We start from the raw sequence: 21,496 nt of genomic DNA, 5'->3' as shown, positions 1-21,496 counted from the left end.
TGGGGATGTTTCCAGAACTGCAGCAAGTGTTGGGAAAATTAAAAGAAGAGAGGAGCAGCCCTTCCCGCCCTGACCACTGGAGAGGAGGGCTGCCAGGAGGCCTTCCTCATTGCTACGGGCTGAGTCTTGGCCTTCTCACCTTTAAAAGTGGAATGAATAGGACCCATCTTACTTACCTCCGGAGAGTTAGAAGGATAATGGGAACAACATGAAAGCATATCAAGTGTTTTACTGATTCATATTTAAGTTACTAGGCAACTTGATAGAAGGCTTAGACTGAGCAAGACGAGTGTACAGCTATGAGGATGGAGGGGACAACGACACAGCAGGCATGTGCACACTGCTGCCTCATAGCAAAGGGCCCTGTCAGTATCAAGAGCGGAGGCTGCACCTGAAAACTTAGAAGCAGGAGCTCCTGCAGGCATTCCCTTCACAGTGACCTTTGATAGTGACAGGTCCCAGAAGGATATGCAGGCAGTAACCTATTTATGGGGCGAGAGCACTGGTGTGTTCCCCAAAGGCCGAGGCCAATGGAGATGGCTTTTCCACCTGCTTGTTGGGTCTGCTCCCTAAGCCAGTGGGAATTCAAGACCAGACCTGACTGGAAGCAGCCACATGGCTACAGCTCTGAGGAAGCGAGCCCCTGCTGCCAGGAGGGAGTGGATGTCTGCACCTTTCTCAGGGCCCATCTTCCCAAGGTTTGCACATGAAACTTAGCTGTCAGTTTTTCATTCACAGCTTTTAGCGTGTGTTTGAATTTAATAGACTCTGAGCTTAGAAAAACTTGCTATAGCAGAAGAGTCACACAGAGCAAGAGTTGTGCAAAATAGTAACAGTCCCATTCCCTTTAAAATGTCAACAAATTGTTAGGTATTGAGTGAATGACAGCACATTTCTTCCTATCTTTAAGACCACATTATAAGCTTATATTGTTACCTCTGGTGCATTTGCCAGGTTTTTTCTAGTGTCTCCACTACCGACTGACAGGGCGGGACACCAGGTACTAAAAATAAGAGGTAGCTCTCTGAATTATCGAAATAATTGTACAGGCTAAATGTGAAAGCATGGTAGCTTTTACCTGAGCCTTCATAACTCACTGTGGGCCCTATACTGACCTCATTTTGTCATTGACTTGGGTCACTTTTAGGAAATGCTGCCATGATGTGGGCTACAGAGGAGGGTTGCGTATGCCTTTCTATTGCTCAGATCCCACACCTGTCCTAGGTACCAAGTTCCACTACAAATGGGAATTGCAACTATTGGGGGAACACTTAAGCACATAGAAAGATGAATGATTCTATTGTGGCTCCTACCACCTCACTGACGTACCCCCCACCCCCGAAACCATGTCACTCAGCTCATCCCAGAAAAGGGTTTCTCCTGGTGCCTTCCACAGCAAGGTTACAACTGTTCTTGTCCCGGGGGAAATGGGAGGCAGGCACCAACTGGATGACCTGCTGTGACCCCCACTCCACCTTACCACGAGAAGATCCAAATGCTTCTAGAAAATGTGAAAGGCATATGGCATGTGTCAGGGGTATAAATAGCAGGGCTCCCAGGCTCTGAGGGGCGGTGTCTCCCGGGTGGACTAGGACGCAGCCTTGGCGAGGGGTCACCCTCTAAGCACAGAGACGAGTTTGTTCAGCCTTCGCAGAAGGAAAAACTGTCCGTCCTAGTCCTAGAGCGTAATGTCCTTGTCCTCTTCTTATTGAGAGGAAAGACGAGCAAGGAAGGCTTCATCTAGTAAGGGCACCTCACCTCCATGTCGTGGGTTCTGTGTGACACTCGCCTTTCAGCTGCAGGGGGAGGACACTCAGTGACCCCACCAAGGACGTGGGGGTAGGGCCCTCAGCTCGGCCCACTGAAAGCCCGGCTGCTCAGACCGGCAGGAAGAGAACGACCGATACAATCCACTCCCTTCACGAACCCCCGCCCCAGAACGCACCGCGCGTCACCTGGGCCGACAGCTCCGGTGCCCTGGCTTAATGCCCGGCGCTGCCAGAGCCACCGCCGGGGCCTGTCCCCGGGAGCCCGCGCCTCCTCCCCGCCACTCCGCCCTCTGCCAGTTGTCTGCCCCGCGACAGCTGCGCGCCGCCCCGCCGCCGGCGGCCCTCTCGGCAGTGGGGGTGGGGGCTGACTTGGATCAACCCTCTGGGCCCCGGGAGCTCAAGGGTGGCGAGGGAGAAATGAGGTTCCCTAGGGGCACACCGGGTGTGACTGCTCCAACCCTCTCAGGCCCCCCACTTGGACACGGCTCCCTCCAACCTGTAGTCGCATGTGAGGGTTTGGTGTCTGAGTGAAGAACCAGGAGAAGGGGTGAAATGTAGGCGGCGCAGTCCGGAGCGTCCAGTGCGCTCAGAGCGGACAGGTGCAGCGCCGGGATCGCAGGCGCACAGTCCACTGGGCCGGGTAGGGAGGGGCCGACCCGCCCGGGAAACGCTCCATATACGGCCCGGCCCGCGTTACCTGGGTCCCGGCCAGGCCGCTCCTTCTTTGGTCAGCATAGGGGCCCGGGCCGCGAACCGGCCGGAGGAGGGGTCTCTAGTGTCCAACACCCAAATATGGCTCGACAAGGGGAGAGACATTCCTGCGGGCCGGCGTGGGGGTAGCGCCCACGGGCTATATAAAACCTGAACGGGGGACCATAGGCCACCGCAGCGGACAGCGCCGAGAGAAGCCTCGCTTCCCTCCCGCGGCGACCAGGGCCCAAGCCGGAGAGCAGCAGGTGTAGCCACCCGCCCAGGTAGGGCGGGAGTTGGGAGGTGATAGGGGAACAGGGTCCAACTGACTCACTTGATCAGCTCCACGTCTGCGCCCTGCGCTTGGGTCCCCAGAGCCACACGCGCCTTAAAGAGGCGGCACCAGACAACGGGCTTTTGAAAACGTCTTGAAATATATCCTGCCTTTAGGCTGTTCTACCTGGCATTTAGTATATGCCCAGGTACATGAAAGGTTTTGTTTTAGTCCTCCCGAGTGCAATTCTCTCCCAACTGAGCGCCAGAGCCAAGCGACAGCCAGGGCCACTACTCCCTCGGTTGTGAGTCTGGAATGTCGTGGGGCTCCAGAATAAGCCATTCCTCCCTGGATGGCGCCCACAGCCCTTCCCACGGGCTCCTTCCACCCTCACACTCACCCAGCGAGCCGGTACCCAGGCCCTATCCCTCTAGGTGAGGCCCCCTGGGTGCGGAGGGGTGGGCGCTAGCACCTGGCTCTTGCAGCGGGTGGACTGCAGCGAAGGACACGATCTTGCGTTCAACCGTCTCAGGGGACACTGTGCCCCTGGGTTCCCGGGGTGGAAAAATTCTCAGTGGGGTCTCGACGACCCTGAGCCCCTCTCCCAGGCACAGCACAGCCCTGAGTCTGGGGAGCGAAGCTTGGGAAGCTAGGAAACGGCCCCTTTGGCCGCTCCCCTGCCCTGATGCTCACGTCTTGGACTGGGGGTGTCCATAAGTCCCGGGGCACGGAGAGCGCTGGAGCCCGCGGGGCCTCCTGAGCTGACGCAGGGTGCGTCTTCAACGCCTTTCTGTCCTTGCAGAAACCAAACACCATGTGTGACGAAGACGAGACCACCGCCCTCGTGTGCGACAATGGCTCCGGCCTGGTGAAAGCCGGCTTCGCCGGCGATGACGCCCCTAGAGCTGTGTTTCCGTCCATCGTGGGCCGCCCTCGCCACCAGGTCAGGCTGCGCCTCCGCGGAGGGGGCGGGGCCGGGGTTCCCGCGTAGCCCAGCCGCGCGCCGTCTTGAGCCGCGTTAACGAGTGCGTGGTGTCTTGGGTCCGCAGGGCGTCATGGTAGGTATGGGACAGAAGGACTCGTACGTGGGAGACGAGGCTCAGAGCAAGAGAGGCATCCTGACCCTGAAGTACCCCATCGAGCACGGCATCATCACCAACTGGGACGACATGGAGAAGATCTGGCACCACACCTTCTACAACGAGCTGCGCGTGGCCCCCGAGGAGCACCCCACCCTGCTCACCGAGGCCCCCCTGAACCCCAAGGCCAACCGCGAGAAAATGACCCAGATCATGTTTGAGACCTTCAATGTGCCCGCCATGTACGTGGCCATCCAGGCCGTGCTGTCCCTCTACGCCTCCGGCCGTACCACCGGTAAGTGCCCGCAGCCGAGCCCCGCCCCGCCCCGCCCCCCGGCGCGCTCCCGCCCGAGAGCCGGCCTGCTGCGTCCGCGCCGGGTGCCAAGGCGTGGGAGGCCGCTCAGTCCCCGCCCGGTTCCCGCCCTGCCCCCGCGCAGGCATCGTGCTAGACTCCGGCGACGGCGTCACCCACAACGTGCCCATCTATGAGGGCTACGCCCTGCCTCACGCCATCATGCGCCTGGACCTGGCGGGCCGCGACCTCACCGACTACCTAATGAAGATCCTCACCGAACGTGGCTATTCCTTCGTGACCACAGGTGCGCGGCCCGCAGCACCCTGGGCGGGCGGGGTGCGGCGATCCCCGGAGCCCCGCACTGAGGGCGCCTCTCCCGTCCCTGTCCCCCGCAGCCGAGCGCGAGATCGTGCGCGACATCAAGGAGAAGCTGTGCTACGTGGCCCTGGACTTCGAGAACGAGATGGCGACGGCCGCCTCCTCCTCCTCCCTGGAGAAGAGCTACGAGCTGCCCGACGGGCAGGTCATCACCATCGGCAACGAGCGCTTCCGCTGCCCGGAGACGCTCTTCCAGCCGTCCTTCATCGGTGAGCCCCGCACGTCCCCGCGCGTCCCCGCCGTGCGTCCCCGCGCGTCCCAGCCGCCCCGCGCGCCTGCTCACGTTCGCCCTGCTGCCCCCAGGCATGGAGTCGGCGGGCATCCACGAGACCACCTACAATAGCATCATGAAGTGTGACATCGACATCAGGAAGGACCTGTACGCCAACAACGTCATGTCGGGAGGGACCACCATGTACCCCGGGATCGCTGACCGCATGCAGAAGGAGATCACGGCGCTGGCCCCCAGCACCATGAAGATTAAGGTAGGCGGCAGCCCTGTCCCCGCGCCCCGCGCCCCGCGTCCCGGGCCGCCGCCCCCACCTGACGCGCTGTCTTGCAGATCATCGCCCCGCCGGAGCGCAAGTACTCGGTGTGGATCGGCGGCTCCATCCTGGCGTCGCTGTCCACCTTCCAGCAGATGTGGATCACCAAGCAGGAGTACGACGAGGCCGGCCCGTCCATCGTGCACCGCAAATGCTTCTAGACCCCGCGCCCCCATAGCGTGCGAATTCTCCCCAGGACGACACACCTGCTCCAGCGCGGCGCAGCCACTGGCTCTCTAACAACTCCGGTTGCTGCGGCCGCAAAGCGACACAGTGTTTATAACGTGTACATACATTAACTTATTTACCTCATTTTGCTATTTTTAAAACAAAGCCCTGTGGAAGGAGATGGGAAACTTGAAGCATTAAACCCCGCCATTCTGTGATGCTGCGTCAAGTTGTTTGTTGCGTTTATTTGCCTGGGCGGGAGCGGCGGGGACAAGGCACGAAGCTGTCACAATGCTCCCGAGCGCGCTCCTTACCAGCCCTTAGTTAAGACTCCCCACTGGGATCGCATCCGTTGCCGAACACTGGCGAGCGGGGGTCCCGCCTGGCCCTGGTGTGTGCTGGTTCTGGTCCCTGCGCACCGCGCCAGCCCCAGCCAGTTCTGGTCCCCGCCAGCCCAAGCCGGGGCGCTGACCGTGGTGCTGGCCCGGAGCCGTACCCGGAGCTCCTTCCCGCCTCACCTACCGCAGGCTTTCCTTGTTAAGCCAGGCTTCCCCGCGTAATCTCGACAAATCTAAACGAAAGGGCTGTGTTCTGCATTGAATGAACCCGTTTTCATTTGTAAGTGAAGACAACCACTTCTCAATTGGTGACTCCTCGGCTTCGTGCCGGGTGATGGAGCCTAAGAAACGCCCCTTTCAGGGTGGGGCCGGGAAGGGCGGCGCCCAGAGGTGGGAGGAGGGCGAGGAAGGGCGTCGGGAAAGCGGTCAGCGTGTGCGGCACTGAGGCCGGCCAGCAAGGAAGTGTCCGGAGTCACGGCAGGTGAGACCGGCACTGGGCAAAGCGGAGTAAACACTGTTTTAAGGCACGAGGTATATTAAAGAGTTTGACTTTCTGTGGGACAGCACAGTATATAATGTTTCCTAGTCAAGATTCCTAAGAGCAGTGTCCCTAAATAGATTCTGACTCAAAAAAGATAATAAACCCCTTTGAAATAAATGTATAAGTAGAATCAACAACAGCTATGTTATATGCCGCCTCACCATATGTTTATTTCCTCCTTTCATGGCATATTGAAAAGCTTCAGAAATCTTTGAGGCCTCCAAGGTTGGAAAACGGCCAAATCCAGATATCAAGAGAATCAACCATTCAGTAGAAGTTAACATTTTTAATAAAACAAGTATATGATGCCATCGGCACTGAAAACCATGTATTATTGCCCCTCCCAGGGCTAATTCTAGTCTTTCAGAGGAATGTAGCTTTTACGGCTCATACGTACTAAACAAACATAGGTATATCTGAGCAAACACAACACACATGCACAGCCTGAATAAGTAATGTACCCAGCAGCCTGGAAAAATGTCAGAATTACATGAGTCAGCTAACTTTCATGTTAAATATTTAAAAAAATATACCGTATTTTGCAGTGTAGAATGTGCTCCTGTGTATAATGCGCACCCACGTTTTTGGCCCAAACTTTCAGGGAAAAAACTCTTTTATTTTATTTTTTTAATTCAAATTTTTATTTGTTTATATTTAGTTACTTGTTTTTTGTATTATAAAGGAATTTTAGCATTTATTTTTTAATATTATGGTACAAGAAATTTTATGTAACAAATAATTACAAAACACAAGAACAGATACAAGGTACAAGAAATTTTATGTAACAGTAACAAATTTATGATATTCATGCATCATAGAAGGCCAAGAACTCTTCGTTGCAAGTTCATCGTAAATTCAACAAAACTGATTATCGTATTCCAGGGTATTATTTTGCATACGGATATCGTTATTGATTTCTAGAGCTACATTTTTAACTTATAAGCATAAATAAAAGAATTAAAAACATTTATATAGATACAGAATTAGTACCACCCGTGTATAATGCGCATCCTTATTTTTCCCTCACAAGTTTGGGGGAAAAAGTGCGCATGGCAAAATATGTAACAACAGCATAAGCATTTTAGATTTTTATTAAGGTTCTTAGTTTCTTCATGTTAAACATTTTTTAACCCTAACTCCACATCACTTGATTAAGATTCAAATAAGGCTTGAAAGGAGGTCATGACCCAGTTCTCCTGTGATCATAACCTTTAAATGATTCATGGTATTTTGGCACTGACAGAGTTTTCAATATAATCTGATAGCATTTCCTCAAGCACCGTCTTTGCGATTACTCTTTTACTGAAAACATGCAAACAATAAGAATTGTGTGATTTCACTGGAAATCTGCCAGATATAAAAATTACCTTTCCTTTTCTGACACTTCTCTGAAAACAAACATCTACATTTTATTAGTGTTCTATCTCTTTCCTACTCTCCTATTATAAGTATTTCGTAAATTGCATTACCTATACTAGGTATGGAAGAGGATTTTTGGTGTGGTGTACCAAAGAATGAGTCTTTTAAAAATACGTATCTAGAACACATACATGTATTTGTGCTCGGCTCAGGGAGAAACCTCTCTTTCTCGCCACTCTGTGAGTGTTTGCAGTACTGAGAAGCAGGAGACCCCTGTGTGGCAGCAGCGTGGGGCACCAGAGCGAATAATGTTGTGGCTGAGTCCCCACTGAAAAGCCATCTCACTGAACTGATTCTTAGAGCTATGAGAAAATGGAAAACAACAAAAAATTTCCCCAACTGCTTACGGTGTGCTTCCTTAGACTTGGCAGTAGGCTTATCAGGGATCTAACTGCAGTTATTTCCTTCTCACAAAAGCTCATTCAATTGCTACCATTTTCCTCACCAAATCTATATGACCAGTGTCCAGTTAAAGAAAGAGGTAAGAAAGAAGAAAATGGGAACAATGTATCAGGATCGAAAGGTACACACGGCTCTGTCATTCAAACCTTTGCAAGTTAGAGTTAGACCAGGTGATACTGTTACCGAACAAGGGGTCCACCCACCCCATGCACAACAGAGCCAAACACTGACCACCCAGTTTGGCAGTGGAGAAATTAGAGCTGTCTGTTGGCAGGGCACCAGTCCAGGAGACCGGCGAGCTGACACTCAAAATCAGAACTCCCCAGTGGTTTTTCATCAAGGGTCTTTAAGGCAAAGATTGAGAGTTAGGAGTTAGAAGTCATGGGTGAAACTGACTGGGTAGTTCCTATGCTTGCCACAAGCTAACTCTCTCTGCCTCATCTGTGGCTCTCAGAAAGAAGCCAAGAAAATCTGGCTTTGATGGCACTCTGGTTAGGTAGGCAGCACAGTGGGGACACAGGGTTCCAGGCCCACCTGCATCCCTGTCATCCGCAGCCATAGCCACTCTCCTAAGCAGGCCAACAGTGATATGGGGTGGCACAGGTAGCTGGAGGGTAACTGGATGTGATGAGGGACATTGGAGGGGTCACCAAAGGAGGAAGCTATGAGGCCCGTCACTGGGTGAAGGAGCCCGGAGCCCCCTGATTTACCTTGTCCCCCCTTATCAGGTTCTTAGTGGCCTTTGCTGATATTGAATACTTTCTAGGGGTGGTGAGTGAGTAAATGAAAGATTGTGGAAGGTGCAAAGATGACATTGGTAGTTCTCATAGGTGTCAATAGAATCAAGATTGCCTTTCGCATGATAATCATGGGAGTTTCCTAAACCTCATCACGGTGCAGAGCTGCTGGTCACTGAGGCTGCCTCAGGAATAGTGGGTCCCCTGTAGGTCATGGGTCAAGGGATAACCACAATGCCCTTGGACCCTGGTCCCACCTCATCTGCCCTCATTTCCTTCATGTCACCTGTATTAGGTTCCTGTTTCTGCTATAACAAATCACCATAAATTGGATGTTTTAAAACAACAAGAATTACTTTTTTAAACAGTTATGGAAGCAAGAAGTCCAAGATCAAGGTGATAGCAGGGTTGGTTTCTTTCAAGGCCTCTTTCCTGGGCTGGTAGAGAGCCAACTTCTCCTGTGTCTTCACTTCATCTTCCCTCTCTCCATGTCTGTGTCCAAATTTCCTTTTTATAGGACACTAGTTATATTGGATTAGAGCCCATGCTAAATATTTCATTTTAACTTAATAACTTTTTAAAAACCCTGTCTCCAAATAGTCACATTTTGAGATACTGGGGTTAAGGACTTCAACATGTGAATTTGGGGACAAAATTCAGCCACTGTAGCACCTGAGATGCCACCATTAACAATTCATCCTGAATAGAATTTGGCAATTTCCGGAAAAATGGCGGCGTGAGGTGAGCCTCTGTAAAGCTCCCCTGGAATTTACAAAGAATCGAACAACAAAAACTCCACAAAGGACTCCCTGCACAGCAGACAGGCAAGATGAAGAGGCCCACTACCAACTGAAATCACCTACAGGTGGGAGATTCGCGTGAGTGGAGGGAAGAGGAAAGAGAGAAGTGCGGAGACGGAGGAACGCGGGCGCAGGACGCAGACCTAGCTCAGTGCGCCGAGCTCGCTGCTTCCCGGAACTACCGCAGCTGCGGGAGAGGGAAGAACTCGGACTGTTAGGGCTCCGCCAGGGCTCCACAGGGCTGAGCGGACAGCATATACCACGGCTGAACCCAACGCTCACGGCAGAGACCTCGGAGAAAAGACTGAGGGAAAAAGGCTGAAAATGGTGGTTTAAGCCCTCACTGCTGAGCAGAGAACGGAGCCTTAGGCACTGAGACTAGCCGCCCCCTCCCTCCGCTCCCAGAGCTCGCCCCGCCCCCACCTCACGGTGCTAGAAACAAAACAGTAGCAGTGTCAGATCAAAACAACAGAAAATTTGCTGTTTTGAGAACTGTGGACTGCAAACACAAATTCACAGCCCAACTAGTTCTGGCAAAGGGGAGAGAGCTGTGGAAGCAGGACCCGCTGTGGTGGTGGTCGCTGCCATTGCTCTGGGCCACCTCTCACAACTCACCCCGCCCCTGACCCCACCTATCTGGGCGGATCCCTGCAGGAGTAAACAGAACTGCTGAAACATACAGGCTCTGAATCAGGAGCTGGAAGAGCTTTGGAACATCAAAAGCTCTCCGCATACCCACCGGGACACTGCGCCCTGTGACCTAGACGAACTATTAACAGAGGAGAAGCCCGTCTCCAAGGGAATCCCCCCACTGTGTGAGAAGTTGGAATAGTGCAGAGAAAACATAGCACTACCGTGTGGGAGAAGAAAAATAAATTGCAGTTGGAGAAATAATAAAACATTCTACCAACAAGTACTGGAAAACAAAAGAAAGACCTCTTCCTATCAACCTGTTGCAGAAGTCACTCCTGTAGATGTCTAGGAAGAGAAATAGTAAACCAGTAATCACCATGAATAACCAAGGCAACAAGATAGCTCAGAAAGAAAGTGAAAAATCTCCAGAGAAGGCACTTAAAGATACAGAAATATGTGACTTAAATGACAGAGAATTCAAGATTGCAGTTCTGAAAAAACTCAACGAGATACAAGAAAACACAGATAGGCAGTTAAATGAACTCAGAAACTCAATCAAAGAACAGCATGAGCATTTTACGAAAGAGATTGAAATTTTAAAAAAGAACCAAATGAAATTTCTGGAGATTAAGAACTCAATAGAAGAAATTAAGAATGAAATAACCAGCTTAGGTAGTAGAGTTGACCAGATGGAGGAAAGAATCACTGACATCGAAGATAGAAACCTGGAAATGACACAGATAGAAGAAGAAAGAGACTTGAGACTTAAAAGAAATGAAAGAACTCTACAAGAACTTTCTGACTCCATCAGAAAGACCAATATAAGAATAATGGGCATACCAGAAGGAGAAGCAAGAGAGAAGGGAACAGAGAATATATTCAAACAAACAGTCGATGAGAACTTCCCAAATTTGTGGACAGAACTGGACCCTCGAATCCAAGAAGCAAATAGAATACCTACTTACCTCAATCCCAACAGGCTTTCTCCAAGGCACATTGTATTGAAGCTGTCTAAAATCAACGACAAAGAAAGAATCCTCAAGGCAGCCAGGGAAAAGAAGACGGTAACTTACAAAGGAAAGCCCATTAGATTATCATCAGATTTTTCAGCAGAAACTCTACAAGCCAGGAGGGAGTGGAACCAAATATTCAAACTATTGAAAGAGAGAAATCATGAGCCAAGAATAATATATCCAGCAAAGATATCCTTTAGATATGAAGGAGGAATAAAGACCTTTCCAGACATACAGAAGCTGAGGGAATTTTCTAATACACGACCTGCACTACAAGAAATACTAAAGGAGGCTATTCGACCACCATCAACAGGGACAATTTGTGGCAACCAAAACTCAAAAAGGGGAGAGTAAAGGCCTGAACCGAATATGGGAATGGAGAAAGTAAGCGTGCTGAAGAAAATGGAATACTCTAAATATCAAACTTTCTTTTACATAAACTTAAGGGTAACCACTCAAAATAAATCCAGAATTGAAATATATACTGAAATAAAAGAAGAAACAGAGGAAACATCATAGAATACCACCACACAGAAATAATAGACAACAACAAAAGGCAAAGAAACAATGGAGACACAGCCTTACCAGAAAACTAAAGATAGAATGACAGGAAATCCTCACATATCAATAATCACCCTAAATGTAAATGGACTGAACTCACCAATAAAAAGGCACAGAGTAGCAGATTGGATCAAAAACTAAACCCAACCATATGCTGTCTCCAAGAGACACATCTCAGCTACAAGGACAAGCATAGACTCAAAGTGAAAGGGTGGAAATTGACACTCCAAGCAAATGGTACCCAGAGAAAATCAGGTGTAGCCATAATGATATCAGATGAAACAGACTTCAAGGTGAAAAAGATAACAAGAGACAAAGATGGACATTTCATAATGGTGAAGGGACTGTACAACAAGAAGACATAACAGTCATCAATATTTATGCCCCCAATCAGGGAGCACCAAATACACCAAGCAACTACTAACAGAACTAAAGGGAGAAATTGACCAAAACACAATTATACTAGGGACTTAAATACATCATTGACAGCAATGGATAGATCATCCAAACAGAAAATAAATAACGAAATAGTAGCCCTAAATGACACATTAGATGAAATGGACATAATTGACATTTATAGAGCACTTCATCCTAAAACATCAGACTACACATTCTTTTCTAGTGTACATGGAACATTCTCAAGGATAGACCATATATTGGGACATAAAATCAGTCTCAACAAATTTAAGAAGACTGAAATCATACCATGCATATTCTCTGATCACAAGGCTTTGAAATTGGATATCAACTGAAAAAGAAAGCAGGAAAAACCACAAATACATGGAGATTAAACAACATACTTTTAAAGAAGGACTGGGTCAAAGAAGAAGTTAGAGGAGAGATCAAAAGATACATAGAAACAAATGACAATGAAAATACATCCTACCAAAATTTTTGGGATGCAGCGAAAGCAGTTTTAAGAGGGAAATTTATCTCATTACAGGCCTATCTCAAGAAACAAGAAAACTCCCAAATAAATAACCTCATGTTACACCTTAAAGAACTAGAAAAAGAAGAACAAGTAAAACCCAAGGTCAGCAGAAGAAAGGAAATAACAAAAATTAGAGCAGAACTAAATGAAATAGAGAACAAAAAGACAATAGAAAAAATTAATGTGACAAAGAGCTGGTTCTTTGAAAAGATTAACAAAATTGACAAACCCTTGGCTAGACTTACTAAGATAAAAGAGAGAAGACACTGATTAACAAAATCAGAAACGTAAAAGGGGAAGTTATCACGGACACCACAGAAATACAAAGGATCATCCAAGAATACTATGAAGGACTATATGCCACCAAATTCAACAACCTAGAAGAAATGGACAAGTTCTTAGAAACATATAGCCTTCCAAGGCTGAACCATGAAGAACTGGAAAATCTAAACAGACCGATCACCAGTAACTAAATTGAATCAGTCATCCAAAACCTTCCCAAAAGCAAAAGTCCGGGACCAGATGGCTTCACTAGTGAATTCTACCAAACCTTCAAAGAGGATCTAATACCAATTCTGCACAAACTCTTCCAAAAATTGAAGAAGAGACAGTACTCCCTAACTCATTTTATGAGGCCAACATTACCCTGATACCAAAACCTGGTAAGGACAGCACAAAAAAGAAAACTACAGACCAATATCTCTAATGAATACCGATGCAAAAATCCTAAATAAAATTCTAGCAAATCGAATACAACAATGCATTAAAAAGATTATTCATCACGACCAAGTGGGGTTCATCCCGGGGCACAAGGATGGTTCAACATACGAATCCATCAATGTGATACATCACATAAACAAAATAAAGGACAAAAATCATATGATTATATCAATTGATGCAGAAAAAGCATTTGACAAGATACAACATCCATTTATGATTAAAACACTTAATAAAATGGGTATAGAAGGAAAATACCTTAACATAATAAAGGCCATATATGACAAGCCCTCTGCTAATCTCATAATTAATGGAGAAAACTGAAGCCCTTTGCTCTACGTTCAGGAACACGACAGGGATGTCCCCTATCACCTCTGCTTTTCAACATAGTGTTGGAAGTCCTTGCCAGAGCAATCAGGCAAGAGAAAGAAATAAAAGGCATCCAAATTGGGAATGAAGAAGTTAAATTATCACTCTTTGCAGATGACATGATGCTATATATAGAAAACCCTAAAGACTCCACCAAAAAGCTATTAGAAACAATCAACGAATACAGTAAAGTTGCGGCTACAAAATCAACGCACAAAAGTCCATTGCCTTCCTATATACTAACAATGAAATCTCAGAAAAGAAATAAAAAACAATTCCTTTTGCAATTGCAGCAAAAAGAATAAAATACCTAGGAATAAACTTAACCAAGGATGTGAAAGACCTATATGCTGAAAACTATAAGACATTTTTGAAAGAAATTGAAGAAGACACAAAGAAATGGAAAGACATTCCGTGCTCATGGATTGGAAGAATCAACATAGTTAAAATGGCCATATTACCCAAAGCAATATACAGATTCAATGCAATCCCCATCAAAATCCCAATGGCATATTTTAAAGAAATAGAACAAAAATCATCAGATTTGTTTGGAACCACAAAAGACCCCGAATAGCCAAAGCAATCTTAAGAAAAAGAACAATAATGGAGGTATCACACTTCCTGACTTTGGCTTGTACTACAGGGCTACAATAATCAAAACAGCATGGTATTGGCAGAAAAACAGACACATAGACCAATGGAATAGAATTGAGAACCCAGAAATAAAACCACATAAATATGGACAGATAATTTTTGACAAAGAAGCTAAAAACATACAATGGAGCAAAGACAGCCTCTTCAATAAATGGTGCTGGGAGAATTGGATAGCCACGTGCAAAAGAATGAAACTGGACTGCTATTTGTCACCATGTATCAAAGTTAATTCAAAATGGATCAAAGACTTAAGCATAAGACCTGACACAATAAACTGCATAGAAGAAAACATAGGTACTAAACTTATGGACCTTGGGTTCAAAGAGCATTTTATGAACTTGACTCCAAAGGCAATGGAAGTAAAAGCTAAAATAAACGAATGGGACTATATGAAACTTAAAAGCTTCTGCACAGCAAAAGAAACCATTGACAAAATAAAGAGGCCACCAACTGAATGGGAGAAGATTTTTGCAAACAGTGCCTCCGATAAGGGCTAGTATCCAGAATATACAAGGAACTCATGCAACTCAACAACAAAAAACAAACAACCCAATTGAAAAATGGGCAGAGGACTTGAAGAGACATTTCTCCAAAGAGGACATACAAATGGCAAATAGACATATGAAAAATTCTCAACATCACTAATCATCAGAGAAATGCAAATCAAAACCACAATGAGATATCACCTCACCCCAGTCAGAATGGCTATCATCAACAAGACAAATAGTAACAAATGTTGGAGAGGCTGTGGAGAAAAAGGAACCCTCATACACTGTTGGTGGGAATGCAGACTGGTGCAGCCGTTATGGAAGGCAGTGTGGAGGTTCCTCAAAGAATTACGAATAGAATTGCCATATGACCCAGCAATCCCTCTCCTGGGTATCTACCCAAAAATCTGAAAACATTTAGAGATAAAGACACGTGTGCTCCAATGTTCATTGCAGCTTTGTTTACGGTGGCCAAGACATGGAAACAACCAAAATGTCCTTCGATAGATGAATGGATAAAGAAGTTGTGGTATATATACACAATGGAATACTATTCGCAGTGAGAAAAGATGATATAGGAACATTTGTGACAACATGGATGGATCTTGAGAGAGTAATGCTGAGCGAAACAAGTCAGACAGAAAAAGCAGAGAACCATGTGATTTCACTGATATGTGGTATATAAACCAAAAACAACAAAAGAACAAGACAAACAAATGAGAAACAGAAACTCATAGACACAGACAATAGTTTAGTGGTTGCCAGAGGGTAAGGGGGTGGGGGGAGGTGAGGGTAAGGGGGATCGAATATATGGTGATGGAAGAACTGACTCTGGGTGATGAACACACAATGGGATTTATAGATGATGTAATACAGAATTGTACACCTGAAATCTATGTAATTTTACTAACAATTGTCACCCCAATAAATTTAATTAAAAAAAAAAAAAAAAAGAAGATTTTAAAAATACTTTATAAGGCTTTTTAAAGTTGTTTTTGACAGGTGTGTTGATTCTGAGAACTTAGCCTGTCATATTCCCTAAAAATAGAACTCAGTATCTCTTACTTCTTAGGTTTGGCTTTAGCCACCCCTGAGAAAGAGCTCAAATCTCACATATGGGCTTAAGGAATTTTGCCCAAACTTCTGCTGCCTTATTTTAAAGCAGCTGTATTTGCCCTGGGCCTAAAAATGCACTGGGTCCGAAAAGTTCCCCAGGACAACAAGTCACCAGCTGAGAGGCAGAGATGCCTGGAGCCCTTGCAGCCCAATGCTATTGTGCCATGTGTCACCAAAGGTCAGCTGAACCATGAGAAACAAACAAACAAACAAACAAAAGGGCAAAAGGGACAAAAAATGTAGGTTAAAGTAATAAATCACTAGACTGCTTCTGTGGGTTGGATGATGGATGATTTTTTTTCTGCCTTTTTTATATTTCAATATTTCTTTCCACTTGTTTCCAAGAAATACATTTTATGTTAATGTTAAAATATTAAAGTAAAAAATAAATAAACAGAAGAAAAGGACCCACTAGCTAGTGGCCCTCAATGGTATTTCAGTCGCAGGGACATTTTTGAGCAGATCACCCGTTTGCAGCCCCTCCGGGACCAGAGGCTGGGCTCCTGAGACAGACGGGAGAGCCTCACGGGCAGGCAGTGTGTCAGAGGATGGCTGCATCATGCAGGAGCCCAAGGTGGCACCTGTGGAATGAGCCAAACTTGTTCCTTTCATTCGTCTGCTCTGAGCTCCGAGGACAGCACAGGAGAAAACCTCGGGTTCTAGAGGCTGAGCGCTGCTGGGCTTCCCTCTCCGACAAAAAGGGGAAGACCTGTTCGCTGCGGTCCTTGCTCCTCTGACAGTGTGTGATTTTGCTCTACTCACTGTTCCTGGTGAGAGGAAGGGGGTCAGCTAGGGGCAGGGGACTCTAGGGGTCACCTAAGGGCAAGCGACTCCAAAGGTCACCTAAGGGCAGGGGGCTCCAGGGGTCACCTAAGGGAAGTGGGCTCCAGGGGTCACCTAAGGGCAGGGGGCTCCAGGGGTCACCTAAGGGCAGGGGGCTCCAGGGGTCACCTAAGGGCAGGGGGCTCCAGGGGTCACCTAAGGGCAGGGGGCTCCAGGGGTCACCTAAGGGCAGGGGGCTCCAGGGGTCACCTAAGGGCAGGGGGCTCCAGGGGTCACCTAAGGGAAGTGCACTCCAGGGGTCACCTAAGGGCAGGGGGCTCCAGGAGACGACAGGTGAAGGGTCGGTCTACGGCCACATTCACTGTGACATTCCCAAAGGCTGCACTGACACTGGCTGTCTTCTGTCCCCCTTTCACCCTGTCCCCTCAACGTCTGCTTGTCTGTCGCAGGCACCAAGTGGCACTATATGGAATAACTTGGCTGGACTTGAACTTCTCCAGTAGATGCTTAACGAGGCCACCTAGTATGCATTATACCTGTCTTTAGAAGGTTCTCTGGAATCTGTGTTTTTCTCTGATTCTGTGTCAGGCCTCTAGTGCCCAGAGCATGCAGGTGGAGAGCAGACCATGGGGTAGAGGTGGCCCAGGCAGAACATGGGCTCAGACCAGCAGGGAGGCCGAGCCCGCCAGGGAGGCCAAGCCTGCCAGTCCGGTGGCTTCCCTCGGGAGGAGCCATGGGTTTCTTCCTGCACCACACCTGCCCCCAGTGGAGGCCAGGAATGGTCAAGCTGGGAGTCTCTTGGTTACATGAGAAGACAGGCTGGAGGGGCCAGGAACAGGCTGGGGCCCTGGCAGCAGGGGCTTCCTCAAATCCCCACACCCTGGGAACCTGGCTGGCTGCACCCGAGGCCTAGCCCCCACTGGGTGGCTATATTCTTTCCAAAGGGCAATCCAGGCTCCAAGAGGCCAGCAGATTTGTTCCAGCCATAGGAAATGGAGCCCCCCTCCCCCCCCTTAGCCCAGCACACAGCTGGGGAAGCCATCCTCCTCCTCAGCCTGGGAAGTCAAGACACCCAATATCTGCTCTTGATTACTCTCCAGCTCCTTTCACTCCATGGTCCTGCCCACTGGCACAACCCCGGTCCTCAGTAAGATGCGGATTTCCTCAGCAAATTGCTCCTGAGGGCCAGCTAGCCGCCAGGCCCTGTGCTAGAAGACAAGATGGTCTCAGCCCTCAGTGGAGAAGACAGGTGCTAATCGAACAACTTCCCAAATTAGTGTCTGTCTGTACGTTTCGGGCCAGTGACAACATAGAAGTAGCCAGGGCTCAGGGAGGGTCCTAGAGAGCAAGTGGAGCTGAGCTACTTCGAAGGGTCAGGAGAAGCTGGCAAAAGGAGAAGGACCAGCTCCTGCAAGGCTGGGTGTGGCTGAAGGCGGGGTCCAAGCCCTGCGAGAGGCGCTATGGCAGGAAAGGAGTGGGGTGCAGGCTGAGGAAGCAGAGGGAGGAGGCCCAGGCTGAGCAGACCCTCTACTGTGGAGTATACATTTTCTCTTTATTCTGAGAGGGATGGAATGCTACTGTCTGAGAGAGGGAGAAGCATCGCAAGGGAATGGTGGGAGGGAGAACTCACATCAGATACTCCCCAAACGTGGAGTACCTGGAGTCTGTGAGTATGGATGGTGTGGGGAACTGGAGACAGCAAGTGGGGAGGACAGAGTAGGCCTGGGCCCTGAGATGGGGGAGGGGCCTGGGCCCTGAGATGGGGGTGGGGCCTGGACCCTGAGATGGGGGAGGGGCCTGGGCCCTGAGATGGGGGGTGGGGGCTGGGCCCTGAGACGGGGGCTGTGGCTTGAGCTACAGCCCTTTCATTTCCTCTCAGTCTATTCCCACCTTGGAGCTGTCAGGGAGGTTCATTAGAACTGGAATGTTCTGTGTAGACAAGTCACAGGAGCACTGAAGGAGAGTCTGTGCTATTTTGGTGTCCCCTCCAGTCTCAGGTCTGACACAGTGGAGTCTGAATGGCAAACGAGCCTAGGGAATGGCTCACAGAATGGTGGTCATCTAGTGTCGGCTGTGACTTCTGTGCTGTGTGCTGGGGGTGGGGGCTGGAGGGAGGAGAGGGAAAGGGCAGGGGGAGGGGGGAGAAAGAGGAAGGTAAGGAGGGGAGGGGAGGAAGGGGAGAGAGTAGGGAGGAGGTTGGGAGGGAAGGGAGAGGGTAGAGAAGGAGGAAGGGGAGGGAGGGGTGGTGGGGAGAGGAGGGCAGACAGGGAAGGGAGAAAGGAGAGGGATTAGAAGACTTGGAGGGGAGAGGAGAGACGAGAAAAGGGGGAGGGCAGAAGAGAAGGAGGGGGTGGAAGGGGAGAAGGGGAGGGAGAGAAAGGGGGGGGGAGAGAGAGGTGCAGGGGGGAGGGAGGAGGCCGCCTGGCTGCCCCTGGGTGAGGGTGAGTCCAGGTGCCAGCCTGCACTGGTGCCAGCCCCACCGCCAACCTCTATTTTTGCATCAGTGCCTGCTCATCTCTGACTCCTCTGGGCCTCCCACTGTGGAGGAGAATCTGATGGCTGAGGAGGGTGGTGAATCACCCCGGAAGTCTAATTGGCATTGATTGTAAAGCAACCCTTCTCTCCCATCAGGAAACTTCCCCTCTTCAATAAGCAGGCAGTTAAGCTGCTGTGTGCGACAAGACTCGCCAGCCCAGCTGAGGTTGGGAGCAGAGTCAGAACCAACAGCAGCCTGGCACCTGAGGGTGGTGGTCACTGCAGAGGGTTCAGGGAAGCTGCGCTAATAGGCACCCAGGTGTGACACCTGGGCTAATGGTGACTTCTGTCACAGGCTGCCACTGTCACACGGACTAGGGTGCCAATGGATGATCAGAAACAAATGTAGGGGGCTGGGACTGGCAGTCAGATGCCTGGGCCACCATCCCACCAGCTGTGTTACCCTGTGCAAATCAGTCGGTGTCTGAGCCTCAGTTTCCCCATCTCTGACGGCGTGCTGTGCCCAGCCTCAGCCGGCCACTGGTGCTCCTGGAGGAGGCTGTAAACCCATTGCTGCCTGAGGCTGCAATGGAGGGCAGCTCTGCCCCCAAGGCCTTCTGGAGAGTTGGTGCTGCTCTTTCTTTGGTCTGTGATGGGCACATGGCTTTTCCAAGGGGTTAAGGGCAATAGGTTCTCAGCCCCACACCTGGGAAGAAGACACCTTGGATAACCCCTTGGAAGGTCCTATACTCTCAATGACTTGCTGTTTGGTGCACCCGATCAGACTGCCATTTGGCTCCTGACATTGATATGTTTGTGGCAAATCAAAGAATGAATGTTGATTCTGTCAAGTCTGTTGCCTTAGGGCTACTGGGAAGAGGAAATGAGGGTTTACTCTTGCTGGGAAAGCTGGGAGCAACGCACCCTTTTTGGTGTGCTTTGTGGACAGCTTTGGCGAATGTGTCCCCAGGGTGGACGCAGGCCTCAGCTCCTGGGCCTCCTGGAGCAGCTCTGGCCTCTCCTCAGGAAGAGCCCCTACGTTCGAACAAGGCCCCAGTGACCAGGGCCACAAGGGTCACACCTACAGGAGCAAGTGCCTGGCCCCTGGCACTGGCTCCTCCCTTCCGGCGACTCCCAGGCAGGCAGCTGTCCTCCCCTTCACACACTCTGCCTGACCCTAGAAGGTAGCAGAGGGACATTGACAAGGGGCCTGATGTTTTTCTTCCCTTTGTCCTTGGGCAAGTAAGCATGGCTTTAAACTCAAACTTTAAAGTCAAGAGTGACTCTGGTGGGCCCTGGGGGACAGACAAGACATCCACACCCTGCCAGGGAAGCACAAGGGACTAGCCAGACTCACTGCACACGCTGGGCGTCCCCTCCCCCACCTCTCCCAGCACTGCGACAGGAACCCAAGGCCTCATTCGCCTGGACATCACCTCTTGGTGCCTCAGACCAGCTCCAACTTGCCAGGGAGCCCATCCCTCACTGTGTACCTCCCGCTTTCCTGCCAGGTGTCCTGACCACATGGCTTTCCCTGGGCAGAACCTGTGTATGCCTGTCCTAGGTGCCAGGGGAAAGGGCAGTCTGGCCTTGGACTGCTGGGACAGTTCCCCTCAGGCCCCCAATGTGCAACTGGGGTCTTGCTAATTCCACGTGCTCCCTGAGAGCAGCACCAAGCCCCCCACGATGTGGCCCCCAGAGCAGAGTCCCTTCCACCAGAGCTGGCTCAGGCAGCGCCTGTGGGGAGCTGCCAGTCTCATGGTGTCCCTGCCCATTGTGAACTGGGCTGAGGGGTCCTCCCTCCGTGGCAAAGGGGCAGACGGCTCTAGAGGAAAGCTAGAGGTGTTTTCATTTTACAGATTTGGAAAACAAGGCAGAGAGCTGATCATAAAATCCCAGCCTGCTTTGCATCAGGAAGCCTGTGTCTGTGGCCTGTTTCTCTCTCCGGGGTCATGGAATACTGGGCATGTGGTGGTGCAGGGTGGTGGGCATGTCTGGGGCAGCCCTGGGACCACGGAGCGAGCAGGCCTCTTCCTGGGTGAAAGAGGAAAGGGGGAGTTTTCCCCCTGGGCCCCGCAATCCCAGTCAGCACTCATGACAGAGCTCCCCTCTCTCTAAGTGGGTTTTGACTTTTCTGTCTTGGAAGTGGCCTCCGCTCTCTCTCTGTGCCCGGTTGTCTGCTTCCTGGGTTCATTACCATCTGGGCTGGGCTGCTGCTGGCTCTGGAGCCTGGATTGGGAAGGAGGGTGGACACAGCAGCCTGTGTGGGCTGGGCTCACTGTGACAGCTGGCCCACATGCCTGCCATTCTCCCCAGCACTC

At 49.8% G+C, this 21,496-nt stretch overlaps 1 protein-coding gene across 1 annotated transcript; it reads left to right on the top strand.

Annotated features, from left to right (window-relative positions):
• Positions 1 to 2,614: 2,614 nt before the first annotated feature.
• Positions 2,615 to 5,416, top strand: ACTA1 (actin alpha 1, skeletal muscle). The gene is made up of 7 exons (XM_019754792.2): positions 2,615 to 2,743; positions 3,536 to 3,676; positions 3,783 to 4,107; positions 4,250 to 4,411; positions 4,503 to 4,694; positions 4,789 to 4,970; positions 5,048 to 5,416. Exons 2-7 carry the CDS (start codon positions 3,548 to 3,550, stop codon positions 5,189 to 5,191), a joined length of 1,134 nt encoding a protein of 377 aa, XP_019610351.1. The 5' UTR covers positions 2,615 to 2,743; positions 3,536 to 3,547; the 3' UTR covers positions 5,192 to 5,416.
• Positions 5,417 to 21,496: the final 16,080 nt, after the last annotated feature.

This window comes from Rhinolophus sinicus, linkage group LG12 (genome assembly GCF_036562045.2).
Source record: "Rhinolophus sinicus isolate RSC01 linkage group LG12, ASM3656204v1, whole genome shotgun sequence".
In the NCBI taxonomy this organism is placed as follows: domain Eukaryota; kingdom Metazoa; phylum Chordata; class Mammalia; order Chiroptera; family Rhinolophidae; genus Rhinolophus; species Rhinolophus sinicus.
Note: the sequence above shows the minus strand (reverse complement) of the source record. Positions and strands in the feature narration are given on the sequence as shown.